General features: G+C 41.5%; 1 protein-coding gene across 1 annotated transcript in view; it reads right to left on the bottom strand.

The window, feature by feature from the left end:
- Window positions 1–16391, bottom strand: part of thop1 (thimet oligopeptidase 1) — a 72508-nt gene that overhangs the window by 20930 nt on the left and 35187 nt on the right. The window contains exons 9-10 of the mRNA XM_084692397.1: window positions 9390–9613; window positions 3074–3275 (exon numbers count right to left, since the gene is read on the bottom strand). Of these exons, the coding sequence (XP_084548523.1) occupies window positions 3074–3275; window positions 9390–9613 (426 nt within the window). The remainder of the gene's footprint in view (window positions 1–3073; window positions 3276–9389; window positions 9614–16391) is intronic.

Here is a 16391-nt window from a genome sequence, read left to right as displayed (position 1 = left end):
AAATTGGTATCCTGGCAAGGGCAACGTAAGAGGTTCCAGGCTAACGAGCCTGCCATGTCACTGGTTTTCTGTTTAGCGAGACTGTAAGCCATTGCTAGCTTTGACTACCAAGCCTTTTAATCCGTGGCGTGCTTACATAGTCTATAATGTCCCTGTATTTTAAGAAAATATTAACTATATACATCACAACAGAGGTGAGTGTGACAGGGCGGTAATCATTGAGACAGCTCACTGATGGTTTCTTAGGGACTGGGATGATTTTGGCCCTCTTGAAGCTATTGGGGACGACAGACTGGGACAGGGAGAGATTAAAGATGTCACTGAACACCTCTGCCAGTTCAGGAGCACAAGCCTTGAGAACACGGCCAGGTATGTTGTCAGGTCCTGGAGCTGTATGCACATTCACTCTCCTGAATGACTTGCACTCATCAGTCACAGATACCTGGAGAGGGCAGCTGTCTTGCTCCAGCAGTACCTCTGACATGGTGTGAGACTCAAATCGAGCATAAAAAGTGTTCAGCTCTTCTGCAAGAAAAACAGAGACCTCTGCTTGATGGCTCTTTCCTTTATAATCAGTGATAGTCTTCAACCCACTCCACATGTCTCTGGTGTTGGATCCTGTGTAATAAGACTCCACTTTCTCTCTGTACTGTCTCTTTGCCAGCTTGATGGTTTTTATGAGTTTATATAGGGCTATTTTGTACTCACATGGGTCTCCAGAATGATAGGCTGCTATACGGGCTTTCAGTGCTGAAGACACTTCTCCATTCACCCATGGCTTCTGGTTTGGAAAAGTTCTGACGTTCATTCGCTGTACAACGTCATCAATGCACTTACATATATATCCTAATACAAATTCAGTGTATTCATGGATGTTAACAGCGGCATCCCGAAAAATTCCCCAGTCTGTTGTTTGAAAACAGTCACATAGTGCCTCATCTGACTGCTCTGTCCAGTGCTGTATTGAGCAAACCACAGGCTTTTCACGTTTCAGTGTCTGCCTATAGCATGGTAGTAGGAGAACAGAGGAATGATCCTATTTGCCGAAGGCAGGGCGGGGGCGGGCTTTGTACGCATGACTGTACGGCGAGTAGACGTGATCCAGGATGTTTTCACCTCGAGTTGGAAAGTTAACGTGTTGGTGATACTTCGGTAAAACTTTCCTGAGGTTGGCTTTGTTGAAGTCGTCTGCCACAATGAATGCACCCTCTGGGTGTAAAGTTTCCTGCCGATCGATGATTTCATACAGTTCATCCATAGCCCGTTTGGTGTCAGCTTGGGGTGGGACGTAAACAGCGACTAAAACAACTGCAGAAAATTCCCTGGGCAGATAAAATGGTCTGCACTTGACCATTAGATGTTCGAGGTCAGGTGAGCAGCCCGACAATGTTTTTTGCGCATCCACACACCACTGGTTGTTAATCAGGATACACACACCACCTCCTCTATTCTTGCCCGAATCAACTGTTCTGTCCTGCCGATGAATGGAGAGGCCACCGGGTAGAATGGCAGAGTCTGAAATTGAGGGGTCCAGCCATGTCTCTGTAAATACAAATACATTGCAGTCCTTAATATCCCATTAAAATGCCAACCTGGCTCTTAATTCATCCAGTTTGTTGTCAAGTGACTGGACGTTAGCAAGTAGGATACTAGGAAGCGGAGGACGGTGCTGTCGTTTCCTTAATTTCACCAGGATCCCGGCTCGTCCCCCGTTTCCTTCGGCAGCGTCTTTTCACGGGTATCCAGGGTAAACAGCCAGGTAAACAACTCTGGTAACCAACAGAGTGAAAGTCCCAAGATGCGTTTGTAATTTGTAAATTCAGCCTAATATTCAGTAAAGCCTCTCTTAGGACACTGAGCTACGGCAGCCATATCTCCGGCGCCGACGTCACAACGGCTATATGTTTAGCTGTCTTCAAAAAAAAAAAAAAAAAAAATGTTTTAATTGAGTGCGTTCTCACTGAGGGAGGGGGCACAGCGTTGCTGGCTTGCCGGCGAGCCAAGGAACAGGTAAAGGAGCACATGTACTCCTTGGTGAAAACATAGGCGTAGAGCCCTGCTTAGCCTAGAGCAGAAGATCTCCTACACGCTGAGGACAACCCTGGACCCGTGTGACCTAGCACCTGTGAGGACCGCGCTGGATTGTTTGTTCCAGCCTGCGAAATCCATCCGGCGAGGACAACACTGGATGTTTTGAATAGCTTTGTTCCCCGGAGTTGTGGTTTTGCGCCACCTTCTTTCCGCACACAGAGCTGTTGTTTCGGGGGACCATTACAGAAGGGTAGCCCTCGGGGTTGGTGAGTACGGACTCTTAGGGCGTGTAACAGTAGCCGCCATCATATAGCAGCTTAGGCTGCATCGACTATTCATATCAGGCCTGCACCGTCAGAAACCTTTATTATCACTCGGTACCAATTAGGGACATTTATTGGATAACATTGCCGGCTTTAGTAATGTTTATTATGTTTTTTTTATTGGGGGACCCCTAACTAATTGTGTTTATTACTGTGGTAATGATGTTCATATGATAACCTACTGTTTGTGGTTAACAGCACTTATGGATGGTTATTGTTCCTTTTGTATTTGATACTAGAAAAGCATCTCTTTTCTCATCTTATGACTATTGCCCTTGGTCAATTGTTTTATGACCCATCGAATCATTAAATGGGTCATCATTTTCAATGTATCCTATTGTTTCTTTGTTCCTATTTAGTGTTATGCTTGCACCATCTTCTCTCATAGGTATTTTTGATTGAAGTAGCCTGTCATACACTCTACACATATTGTACACATTATACATCCTTACACATTAGTTACAAACTCATACTGGGGTTTATTAGCCTAGTCTACTTAGTTTAGAGTGTAAGTCAACAACTTTGTTGTTACACACAATTCCTGCCTCGATAGTTAGATTGCTTATAACACAGTACTTATGTGATTACACTAAGAAGAACACTAATGTAAAGAGCTAACGTAAAGAGCTACCTATTATTTTAATTTGCCTTGGAAAATGAAAATACTTATTCCAATCACGTTACACCAAGTTGTCTTGTGTGTGCAGTTGGTTCCTGACCTGAGCGCACAGCTGGTGCATGACATGGCCAAACTCATGGAAGTAGGTCTCCACCTCGTCATGCTGCAGCAATGAGGTGGCGTCGGTTGTGGGCTTGCTGAAGTTGGCCACCATAGCTGCGACAGACATTTGCCGGGTACCATCGGGCAGCAGACAGCCAGGTTGCAGGCCAAAGCAGGCAGCATGGCCATACTTACCCTCTCTTTAATGGAAACATAAAAATAATGCAAGGATGGTTAATTTATGACTTAAAAGCTTAAGAAGGCTAAATAGATAATCTGTTCATACAGTTTTATATTGAAACCTTTTTCACCACCTAAGAAAGTGTCTCCATTTTACAACTGTGTACCTTTGGTCAAAACTTTAAGGCTTAAATTCATATTAAGGTTAAAACCATCAACTACAAACATTTCCTACACACAAATCATACCGCTAGAAATCAGTGGTGGCTGCTGGTCAAATGGGGAAACTCATTTTCGGCTTATAACATATACATTTTCAGTTCACTGGCTAGTTCCCCCCTACGACACCTAGCCTAGCCTTCTGTATAAATGAATGAACAAACTAAAGAAAAAATATTAAACCTGAAGGAAATGTGGGAATTAGGTTAAAATAAAACAAGGAACATGATGTGTAATTGTATGAAATGTATGATGAAAATTGGCTGGCAATTTTGCCAAGAAATACCAAGAAATAAGTTGCCGTAGTTTGTCTTTCAACTACAGTTGCAAAATCCGTGATGAGACTTAGCTTGAATAGCTTGAATTTTTATAGTACAAAATCGCTGTCAATCAAAAGGAGATGCAGTCTTTCGACAGACCCTCCAATCATCACGCGGAAACCCAGCGTCCAGGCCAGCCCACTCCTCCATTCACCCCAAGAGATGCTGAGCGTCCAGGGTGGGACATAATCGCAGCATTTATCCAATGACCGTATAGTTTTGAAGCACTGAAAACAACTGTTCACAGCAGCCCCATTGAAGTCCACTGAAGCTGAGCTTCCTCAGGGAAATCCACTGTGGTGCTACGGGAATGTATGAGACGGAAATCAGTCAGTCTACCTGCTAATATTTGTAGCTGATTCTGAACAAACTTGTCTTCGATATGAACGTGTTCTAACGCAGTTAAAATATTAACACAATAGTAAAGTTTTTTTTAGACGTCTAAACATATTATACCTCATTGGAAAGCTACGATTCTTGTGCTTTCATTGAAATAAACCAATTCAAGCTCAATTCGCAACAGCAAGTACTGTCAACGTCTTTGTCCGGTGACCGTCCCTTCAACAATGCCAGAGAAAAAAGTTTGACTTACCTACGATGACTTCGGAAAGTTCCAGGTATGCACCCAACTCATCAAAACCTCATCTGCTTACATTCCCAAAGGGAAATTGTAGGGTGTGCTTGCTTGTTTTGGTTGCAGGGGTCCGTATTTAAATTACATTTTACAACTGATATTTCTGTATATTTTATATTGAAATGCATAGCCTACTTATTATTTATAAAGATTACATAGATTTAAAAGCATATTTGTTTCTGCTCATTTACAACTCAAAATACTAAGAGTGAAAAGTAGAATGAAATAGTTGTATTCTCATTTCCCCTGCAAGAGGCAATGGTGATCAGCAACCTCATAGTTGAATCAAAACGTAAACATTTGGCAGACCGGTGTAAAAATTGACCTAATCTCTATGACTTCAACGTCATTGTAAGTTTTTCCCTTCTCATGATATTTTCAGGCATCTAGCCTACTCATATTGCATTCATTCATTAATAAAGAACCCCCTTTGAAATTTATTTTAACAACGACGTTACCAGCAGTAGCTAGCTATCTCAGATGGAATCGCAATTCAAATAGTATCATCTGCTAACTGAAAATATGCCCCCCAAAACATAAATAAGCTTGACATTTATTTAGGGGAAAATCACTAATTCATAAAAATGTCAGTGGTAGCGATCATTGTCAGTAACAATGCGATATAGCCCTGCTGTGTGGAGAAGCTGCCCCGGTAAATTTTAGGCTACTGTACAACTACTAGACTGTCTTCGTAGCGATTGCGTTGGTTGAATTCAATTCAACGTTACTTCCGTTGTACGGTCTAGGCTGAAATGAATTATTTTCATGAACAGATTGAAGTTAAGGCTGTGGCAATGGAGTTCAGGTTAGTAGTCACTAGTCAGATAGTTTCACCCATTGAAAGACTTTTGATTTAAGTAAGGGTAGTGCTGAACATGTGCCGCCGTTTGACTTTCTACTAGTACTGTAAACAGCTGTGGAGATGTTTTTGTTAGCTACAGGACTAGGTTACAGCGTTGCAGTGAGCTTCACTGGTTTGTAACCACAGGTAATGATAATTTCACCAACAAATCGTTTAATGTCATAATAAATCCTACAACGAAAATGTATTTGTGAGGAATTTTTATTTTAATGATTGAAAACAGATGCATCATAGATCGCTGTTGTATGTGTTGCCCGGGCAACAGAGGCTAATGTCATGATGCTAATGCTTCAGTGAAATAGTAGACTACTGTTTCCGAAAGTAGAATTACTTCCTTATATCAGCTTATATTGTACATTACACTTCACAATTGTGTTTCATATCACAAAGTAAAATGAGTAACTAGTTATCACCCTGGCCTCTTTGCTTGTGGTGTTTCTGCAGCTCCCTTGCAGTAAAGCAGTTAGCCTAGCTATCTCCCAGAAGTTAACGAGCTGCTAAACTAATGTTCTGCTAGAGGTAGTCATGCAATATTTCTTAACGTTAGTGACGTCAGTAGCGTCAGTGACTGTGGCTAGCAAGTTAGCCACCGTTAGCTTCACTTTTGCAACATAAACTTAATTAAAACCTAAACCATACAACGGAACATAAATCCCAATAGAACCAACGCAAAATAAACAATAATAATAATATATATGTGCGATAACAATGGTTTGTGCTCGCCGAAGGCAAGCACACCCCAATAAAAAAAATGAATAAACAGCAAATGTTTACTCCTCGACAGGTCTGCAAACGCCTTTGTAAACCGAAATTTGTTCAAACGTTTGTTAACCGAGACCGTAGGTCGAAGTTTACAAACAAATCGTTTTAACAAATCGAGACGACAAAGCGTTTGCTGACCTGTTGAAGAGTAAACATTTGGTTTCTTATATACTACAACAATACGTGGGAAGATCCCAATCAAACACGTCGAATCTCCGGAGAATGTTTTTAGTCGCTGTGTTTGTATTTGAGCTATTTCTTTCAACCAGAATTTGTTTTCTGTCTGCTTCGGATACTTCTTTAAAACGGGAAGCGATTGCGTGGCGTTTGCGGACCTGTGCAAAAACCATATTTGGTTGTTTTAGGGGTTTTTAAGGCAATTTAGGCTACTTTGTTGCCGAGCAGATGCCACGTCGTTAAGGTCTATTGCTGCATCTCCAAGGCAACCGCTTGTTGCTACGTCCGCAAAAACGTTTCATGACCTCTGCGAACAACTCTTTGGTTGGTTAAAAACGTTTATTTACCTCTGCGAACATTCGGGAGGTCAATAAACTAATACACTGTTCCTATTGGTCCAGATACGTTCTCAAAAGTCAATAAACGGATTTATTGACTTTTGAGAACGTCTCTGGACCAATAGGATCAGCGTATTAGTCCAATTATTACACTAGTATATAAGAAACCTTTTTGCGGATCTCGCATACAATTTTGGCATCTCTGTTTCTGTGAAGTATTTGCAGCTTGGCACCTTGTATCGTGGATCAATAGCTCGGATCATGGATTTAATGCCATGAGAGACTCAACCGTTTTGATGTCGCGAGAGTGGCTAATGCTACACTTATGGGATTTCAGGCATTGGGAGCTGAAGTTGCTGCAATTAGAGAATTTACCATAAATAACAGAATTGCTCTGGACGCAATCACAGCCGCACAGGGAGGTGTTTGTGCTTTTGGGAGATGATTCATGTTCTACGTATCTTCCATCCGAATCTGAAGGTCTTGGTAATTTGTCTAAAGCTATTGATAACATCAGAGACATACAAGATAATATTGTAAGAATCAATCGAGAAGCCAGAGTGTTAGGAGGATATCATAACAATCAGATCTTGGATGTTGTAGCTAACATGTTCAAAGGAAAGTCTCTAGTGGCATGGATTGTAGGTATTTTAGGTATTATACTGTTTTCCAATATTTCGAGCTCTAATCGTGAAATCCTTGCAGTCTATCACAAACATGCCGGTCATCACTACTGGAAACATAGCCGTTAACATCAAATCTATCCGAGGTCGTTCTGATACTTCTTCTGAAAGTTCATTTTCATCCATAGATTCCATCAACAATGTAGGTTAGGGAAGATAGTGTTGCATGACATGTCTAACTCTAATTGCAACTGAGTCAAACAGACGGAGAAGGAGAGGCCATGCCTAAAGAGGAATTCAAGTTCGGATGAACCACGAATAGAAGACATTCTCTTTCTTGGAATTTGTTGGAGTGGGATGTTAATTTTGATTAAAAGTTTACAGCCTTCCTAGTCTTAGGGATGTATTACGGAATAATATTTAAGTGTGATGTAATGAATTTATAGAGTTATGTATATTTAGCATGTGAGTGTTGTGAAATTAGTTTTGTCACACTGGATGACATTTGGTGATTTTATCCTTACCCGGCAAAGAGTTTTGACCAAGTGATTGTCTAGGTGTGAAGAGTAGAGTAGATTAGTCGCATGATCTTTTATTCACTCTTTGTCAATTGTGGAGTGGAGTTTTGGTTATGCGAGTATAGGTTCCAAGTGACTGATAACTCACGCACCATTGATAATTGTGATAGGAATTCAACTTGATTCCATAGTGATTTGGAGGGTGCAGGCTTATTAGACATTTGTGTAGAGATTGCACATGACTCAAATTGATTTACAAATATAGAAAGAGGAAGGAACTGATATGCAGATTTTCTGTGTACATGTGTAGCCTAAGTATCTGTGAGGTCAAAGGTCCTGCAGCGAGGCCTCCCACCAAGCAGAATATAGCAAACAGTCCAGACAGTTAGGAGACAAATTATGGACAAAACAGAGCTTACATGATTAACGACCCGTTCACCTGCTCGTTTGCTCTAGTGTATCAGTGTACTGACCACTGAAGACCCGTTAAGGAAGCAATTCTGTGCATTCTTTATCTGAACAGGTCCAGCAACTGTATTTAAGATCTCTGAAGAGAGATGTTTGTCACTCATGCCATCAGATTGTGTTGAACTGATTGTTTTATCCGGGTACTCGACTAATAAACCAAAGAATCAAACTCCTTTCCGTTGTCGTGACTCCTTCCGGCCTGCCTTCTTCAGAAACCTCCCTATCACCCCCCTTTTTGTCTCTTACTTCATCCATCTCACAGAACTGTCCTGATGGGTTCCCTTTCCCTGAGTGTAAGGTGTCTTTAAGTAGCCCAACTTTATTGCTTTAGGGGAATTAGGACAAAAATATGTGCAATATTACATTAGCTCTTAGACTATAACATTAACCTGTTCCAAAATATAGGTTTAGTTCCTGGGGGGTGGGGGGGGATGTAAAGCACCTGGGGGTAAATACATTGATTGGAAAAAAAAAATGTTTTTGAGCACCGAAGACCCATTTTGACCCAGGAAAAACCCTGCACACCATTTCTGGGGGAGGGTATGTAACTATGTGAGGCTACCAGAAAGCCTATCACCATACCTTTTACACTAAGGAAAATGAGAAGACAACCCTGTTTCATTCTACACTTCACTCTTAGAATTTTCAAGTGTAAATGAGCAGCAACAGATGTATGCTTCTAAATCTTCATAAATCAGCTAATTATTTAAAATATACGGAAATATTAGCTGTAAAATGTAAGCAATTAAACAGACCCATCTGCAACGGACGCAAGCACACCTTACAATTCCCCGGAAACTGTACCCCCTTATTTAGTAGTTATTATTTATTTAGTTATTTTAACGATTGAAAACCGATGTATCACAACCCGGCTATCACAGGCTAATGCTAACGCCTCAAGCAAAAATTGACTACCGTTTCTGATAATAGACGATACTAATAATATCAACGTATATTGTTTTTGACACAGACATTGTCTATGTAGTGCAAGAATTCATGTTTTTTTAGGGGTGTGAAAATAAGAGTAAATAAATAAATATATAATATAATAAATATATATATAGGTTGCGCCTTGTCAACGGCAGTCACACCCATTAATATGAAAGAGAATATAGGTTGTGCCTTACCAAAGACAAACTCCCAATTATGTAAAATCACTACATAGGATTGGTGAAGTCCATACAACTATTTGGATATTTAAAAATACGCTTACCGTGGGAAGAGGTCCAAGTAGAACTGGCCCAGCTCCTGGCCTGATGTACTGTCCTTAACACAGTAGAGTGAGACGTCTGGGTGCCACACAGGGGCGCCTTCCACAAGTTCAAAAGAAAGGCCCAACAACTCCTGGTAGATTTCCAACAAACCCTGCGTCACCACTTCCATGGGGAAGTACTCCTTCAATTGGTTCTGGTCCACTGCATATTGGGTTTCCTCCACCTTAGAAGAGTCAGTACAGGGAAATCATGAGCAATGGCCATTCTCACAATTATATTCAGTTTAGTGTGTTGTCAGAAAAAAAACTTTCACAGTAATCCAACCTTCAGATTTTTTCAATTCAATTGAAGAGGTTGGATTATGGATAATTGTTTCCAATGCAAAATTAAGAGGAACTAGAAAGGGTAAGGTGTAATTGCGTCGATTGCAGATGGGTGCGTTTTTAACTTAAATTGTGGAAGTCATATTTAAGCAATACGCCCCAAGAGCCCGTGGTTTGCGCTGATTTTAGAACAGGTAAGGGGAGTTGTTGGGCACAACGCGAAGCGGAGTGGTGCCGGAGTTAGGGTAATTTAACCTTTAGTGAGTTCTAAATATTTCCGACGCTTCCATCAGAGTGAGTTATTTTTCCAAAACGGAAGCTAGCTAGCTATAGTTAGCTTCCGTTACCTAGCAACCTAGCATAATACTCAAAGCAATGCTACTACCTGCTAGTGTTACTTGTTAGCCTCCTAATTTTACATTTTGAGCCATACTAAAGCATTTCTCACATCGTTTTTGTCTATCGGAAATTAGTCGGAATGTTTAGAATCACACATAAGCGACGCTACGCTGTGGGGCCCGCTTTCGAACGATCACATATATGCGACGCTACTCCTTAACAGGTTAAATAAGTATGCATACATTATTTATGAAGATGACATATATTAAAAAGTTTACATTTGTTGCTGCTCATTTACACTTCAAAAATAATAAGAGTGTATAATGAAACAGTGTTCTCTATATATATTTATATCTATATCTATACCAGCCTCCTTCAATTCCGGTCATTGATCCTGGTCTACTCTATCCCTGAAGGTTTTTAGATGTTTATCTGCTCCAAATGACTAGTTGTGAAAACAAAAGTTGGAAGTAAGATAAATAGACTATGACTAATAAGCCCTAGAACTCCCCCCCCCCCACCTGTAACTATGGTCAGTCACTGCTGCTGTTGCTCGCTATATTTTGTTCTTTTTATATCCAGGATGTGTTTAATAAATGGTTAAACATGTTAACAGAATAACATAACTTATAAGTCTTTGGTTTTGTTGTAACAATGATAAATTACAACTTTTGGAGGGGGGGCCAGTAAGTTTCAAACCCACTGGGCCGTGGGGCCAGTCGCAATTTTTTTCATGTTGAACCCTGGAGTAGCTATAGCTGTTTTAGCAAATGGAAATATTCCAAGTACTTCACCTTTTTGTCACAGGTTGACAATAATCTTAATGTAAAGTGCAAGCTATGTCCTGGGGAGGAAAACCCATCTGCGGCTGCGGCTAGCACAAGTAACCTACTGAAGCACCTAAAAAGGCAGCATCGACAAACACTTTTGAGTGATCCATGTTCATTGAAAGATAACACCTCAGCAACACCTGTTAAGCAGGCAAAACTTGATTTTACATCGCCAGTGCAGAAAGTGTACTGAAGGTGAGCTTAAAAGGAATATATATATATTAGTGCTGTCAGTTTAACGCGTTATTAACGGCGTTAACGCAAACCCAAATTAACTGCGTCAATTTTTTCGCGCGATTAACGCTCTTTTTGGCCAAGCAAACTTTGTAGGTTTTTTCGCTGTTGCAACAACTACCGACAGTAGAAAAACTACAACACCACACCGGATCTAGCTAGACCGGAAACAAAACAACAGGCACGCCACACACACTTGTTTGGCTTGCGAGCCGGCTAAAGAGTAGTAGCAGAGCCCGTTTACGGATATTAGACATTCTCTGGTAGTAGGTTAACGTTACGTTTTGAGTGGATGGCGAGCGCGAGACGCCTAAATGGATGCCAATAAGATTCTGAATGGTTTACTTGAATAAAGTTGCCAAATGGTTCCATTGGCAAGACCAAAGGGATCTGTGTGTTTTGTCGTTGTAAACTGAGCTATCATCGCAGCACGTCTAGTCTGAAATACAAGTTGATGGCCAAGCACACAGCTGATGCGAACTGTGCACACCTGTGTGTAGCAAAAAAGCAGCCCTACCTGATCAAAAAACGTTTCCTCTTACCTAGATAAGTGTTACATCAACATGGAAACAGAGCTTAAAATTACATTCAAGAGTTTGGAATATATTTCCACAACTGCCGACATTTGGACGAGCCATAACAAAAGTTATTGGAATGACGGCACATTGGATTGATCCTTTTTCTTTTGTACATGCAGCATTAGCTTGTAACAGAGTTAGAGGGAGACACATATGATGTAATCGCCAATGAAATCGAGCAAGTCCATTCAGCTTATGGACTTAACTCTAAAGTGACAGCAACTGTGACAGATAAGGAGTCAAATTTTCTCAAAGCTTTTAGAATTTTCAAATTTTCTCAAAGCTTTTAGAATTTTCAAACAATCAGATTCTGATGAGGAGTCAGAGGAAGAGGTGACATTTACTGATGTTGAGCAGACTCTCCACAGACTGATGGACAGTTTTCTCTCCCTCCTCACTTAAGGTGTGCGTCACACACACTTAATTTTTCATGACGTTGAGAAATGGCTTAAATCACACAAGTCCAAAGTCATCTACAATAACGCAATTTGAAAGTGTTCTGCACTGTGTAGAAAAGCAAACTGTTCTTCTGTGGCTTCAGAGTTAGTAGAGAATTTTTTTTAATAAAAAAACTCAGTGCCAACTTCAACACGATGAAATTCATTTCACAACGCCCTGTCCAGGATCAATGACATTCCAGTTGCTGAGTTAGATACTGTTTGCACTCAGTTTGGAATAAAATGCTTCTCTGATAGGGAGTATCTGTTCTTAAAGGAATATTGTATTGTGTTGAAGCCACTCACTGTAGCACTAGACATTCTGCGAAGAGAAAATAACTGCCACAGTCGTAGTTTAGGCACCTCTCTGAGGCTGCATGATAATTTACTGTCTTCACCAAAAAATATATAATATTGTAATATTCCTTTTCTAGTTAACACTGAGTGCTGGGGTGTTTTCCAGACAAAGATATTTGGTGTAGCAGTATTTAGGTGTGTGAAATTAAATCAAATTTGAAAAAAAGGCTGCGCAAAGGTTTGGGCACCCTAATCATTTATTTGATTTGAATACCTCTGCCTACTAAATGCTGATTAACTGCAACACATACTTAGTTTGATTAACTCGTTAAGCCTTCTATTACACAGAAATGTGCATTCAATCATTAGAAAGGGTATTTAAGTTAGCCAATTGCAAGCTGTGCTTCTCTTTGATTCTCCTCTGAACAGTGGCAAAATGGGGGCATCAAAACAGCTATCGAATGATCTAAAAACAAAGATTGTTCAGCAGTATGGTTTAGGGGAAGGCTACAAAAAGTTATCCCGGAGGTTTCAGCTATCAGTTTCCACTGTGAGGAATGTCATTAAGGATTCCGGCTTGACGATCTATGGAGTAGTACACAACTTTCGGGGTTCCTACAATTAGCACCAAAATTTCGTTCATCAGCACATCTTTGTGATATTATTTCTCTTTTTTTCTTAGTGTCAGTTCTATATAACACTCCTCTCTCTGTCGCTGACAAAAATGCCTCCTAAACCCAAAACTACCAGTGCCACATCGGCGGAGCTCCAGCGGACTGCTGCGCACGTTACATCCTCGCCTGGAAGTGATTCCTCCCCCAGCACACGCCCTGGGACAGAGCCGCAACGACTGCAAGGAGGAGCTGCTCTCGTCACTTCGCAACGAGTTGGCGGTAATTTTCAAAACCGAACTCCGGGCTGCCCTTAGCGAAAATCTTACGTCTCTCAAGACGGAGCTACAGGCAGTTAAATCTGAATTGACTTCTACTATTACCAACATTCAGGCTAAAGTTAGCGCCCTTGAGAGCACTGCTGTCAACATGGAAACATCGCTCTCCACCTGCAGCGATAGCATTACCTCGCTACAGTCTAAAGTGGAACACTTGTCTGCCGAGCTGCTAAGAGTGGATAATAAATGTGAAGATCTCGAGGCCAGATCACGTCGCAACAATATACGGATCATTGGCGGATCATTGGCGGATCATTGGCGGATCATTGGCGGATCATTGGCGGATCATTGGCGGATCATTGGCGTGCCCGAAGACTCAACCAACCCTTCCATGATGTCGGCCATTTCCACTCAAAGAGGCCTTCCAGCTGGATCAGGAGCCCATTTTGGACCGCGCTCACCGTACCTTGCAAGCCAAGCTCGGGGAACGCCCTCGCCCCATAATCGCCTGACTGCATTATCATACAGACATTCTGCGGCGTGCTAGAGCTCAACAAAGAATTAAGGTTGGCGGCATGGAAATACATATCTTCCCTGACCATACCGCGAAGATTGCCCGTGCTCGTGCCGCCTTCAATGACATCCGCCGCCAGCTCCGTGAGATACCTGGGTTGCGGTATGGCCTTCACTACCCTGCTCGCCTCCGTGTCACATGAGGGTACCAAGAGGGAGTTTGTATCACCGACTGACGCTTATTGATGCATACATTAAGACAATAATCAAGTAAGATATCTGACAACTTATCGGGCAGTATCACCGCTGTGGAAGTAGAGTAAACGAATACGATTTTTTTTCTTTTTTTTTTTTTCATAACACAAAGTTATATGTTACAGCTGATATGTTCACGTGTGCCTTTTTTCTCTATTGTTTTAAGTTGCAAGAGCCTGCTTTGAGCTTCACCGTTTCCATTAGGCTAATGCCGGTAGCCTTGTCCTTAGGGATTTTACTACTATTGGAGTTAGCGCTGGGTTCTCCATCGTTTGGGGATGGGGTCGATGTAAGTGCTTTGGTGAGGGTGGGAGGGATGGGGTTAATGTTCGGTCTGTTTGGCCATTCAGTGTATGTGCAGGTGTGCTTACATGTTTATTTTTGTTTTTCTTCCCCCCCCTTTTTTTCCTTTCTTTCTCTTTTTTTCCCCTTCTTCTTTGGGATGTTTTTCATTCATCGACAATATTTCATAAATGGCTGCTGATATTGACAATTTAGGACCCACTCCAGGAGGTTCACATATTAAGACTTGTGAGTTGGAACATCCAAGGGTCTGGGTAGTCCCATGAAAAGATCTAGGGTATTTACTCACTTGGAAAGGCTGAAAGTGGATGTTGTATTTTTACAAGAAACCCACATGCGCACCACAGACCAGGTTAGGCTAAAATGCCCGTGGGTCTCTGAGGTGTTACATTCCAATTTTAGCTCTAAAGCTAGAGGGGTCGCTATTCTAATTGGTAAATCAGTTCAATTTTCAACTTCTAAATTGATTTCGGACAATGGCAGATATTTAATCATCTCGGGTACACTATCACACGTTCCTGTATTACTAGTTAATATCTTCACCCCAAATTTTGATGACCCAGACTTTATGAGTAAGATATTTGAACGTCCCCTCTCTACATGACAACCTCCTTATCGTTGGAGGGGACATGAACTGCGTTATTGACCCTAGACTAGACCGCTCCTCTCCCAAAAGCATAACCCCTTCATTGATGTCCAAAATGCTTTCTGAATTCATGGCTAAGAATGGTTACATTGATCCCTGGAGGTTCTACAATCCTACCGTATTGATGACTTTTTCATTGATGCCAAACTTAAATCCAAGGTGTCAACAACTAAATATCACCCTATAGTTATTTCTGATCATGCCCCGCTCTCTTTGGATATTCAGCTCTCTTCGCAACCCCGATACTCCTCACCGTGGAGGTTCAACCCTCTCCTCTTGTCAGATGATAAATTTAACTCTTGTATTGAATCTTCTATTGATGATTTCATCATGATCAATCAAAATGCTGCTGATCCTATTTCTTTTTCGCTATTATGGGAATCATTGAAAGCATTTTTACGGGGGCAAATCATTTCCTACTCAGCGCATTTAAATACAATTTGGACAGCCAAACATCAGAAACTTTCAACTAATCTTGCCAAGTTGGACCAACACTTAGCCGCTTGCCCCTCCCCTAACTTGCTCAAAGACCGTGTTGATTTACAAACTGAATTTGCCCTTACTACGACCATTGAGGCCGAGCGCCTTCTCTTGCGCTCACGTTCCACATATTATGAGCATGGCGATAGGGCCAGCCGGCTCCTAGCCCACCAGTTGCGCCGTCAGGCTGCCTCACGTATGATTCCTGGGATCAAGGATCCCGCGGGCACATTAGACACTGATCCTAATACCAGGCACCAGACAGGGTTGTCCATTTATCTCCTTTACTTTTTGCGCTAACCATAGAGCCTCTGTCAATACATCTGAGATCATCTTCCATTTTTTCTGGTATATCTTGTTTTGGAATGGAATTTAAACGTTCCCTTTACGCAGACGATTTGTTATTATATGTTTCTGACCCCGGCAATGATTTTTGCTAAGGAAGAAACAGGTAGGCTAGCTACCGTTAGCAAATCGATTAGCCTGCGGTGTTGAGAATAACACACACAACCTGCGTTACCAACAGAGGTTGCGGCCAACGTTGAGTGAGTGAGTTGTCATGGTAATTACAGTTATTACAGCTCCTGATTGGAGCTTTAGATTGGACATGGAAGATATAAAGCACATCTATTAGGAAAAAAATATAGGCTATAGCACAACATCACGCACCAATGAATTGCGTCTAGGTATTGCGGTCCGGATAGGAGTCCGTTTATTGAGTACCCACCGCAGACAGTAAAAAATACGCAGCAAGAAGAAACACTAGTGGTTCATACTTGCACGCATAGGCTACTGCTGATTTGCTTATTTCTTATTTACTTGTTTGGTGGAGGCAATTCAGAATTACTGTTGGTGCAATTATAGGCCCCGTCCACAC

The sequence above is a fragment of the Hypomesus nipponensis genome, chromosome 26 (assembly GCF_054491055.1).
Source record: "Hypomesus nipponensis isolate SF chromosome 26, ASM5449105v1, whole genome shotgun sequence".
In the NCBI taxonomy this organism is placed as follows: Eukaryota; Metazoa; Chordata; class Actinopteri; order Osmeriformes; family Osmeridae; genus Hypomesus; species Hypomesus nipponensis.
This window is presented reverse-complemented; position numbering and strand designations above follow the sequence as displayed.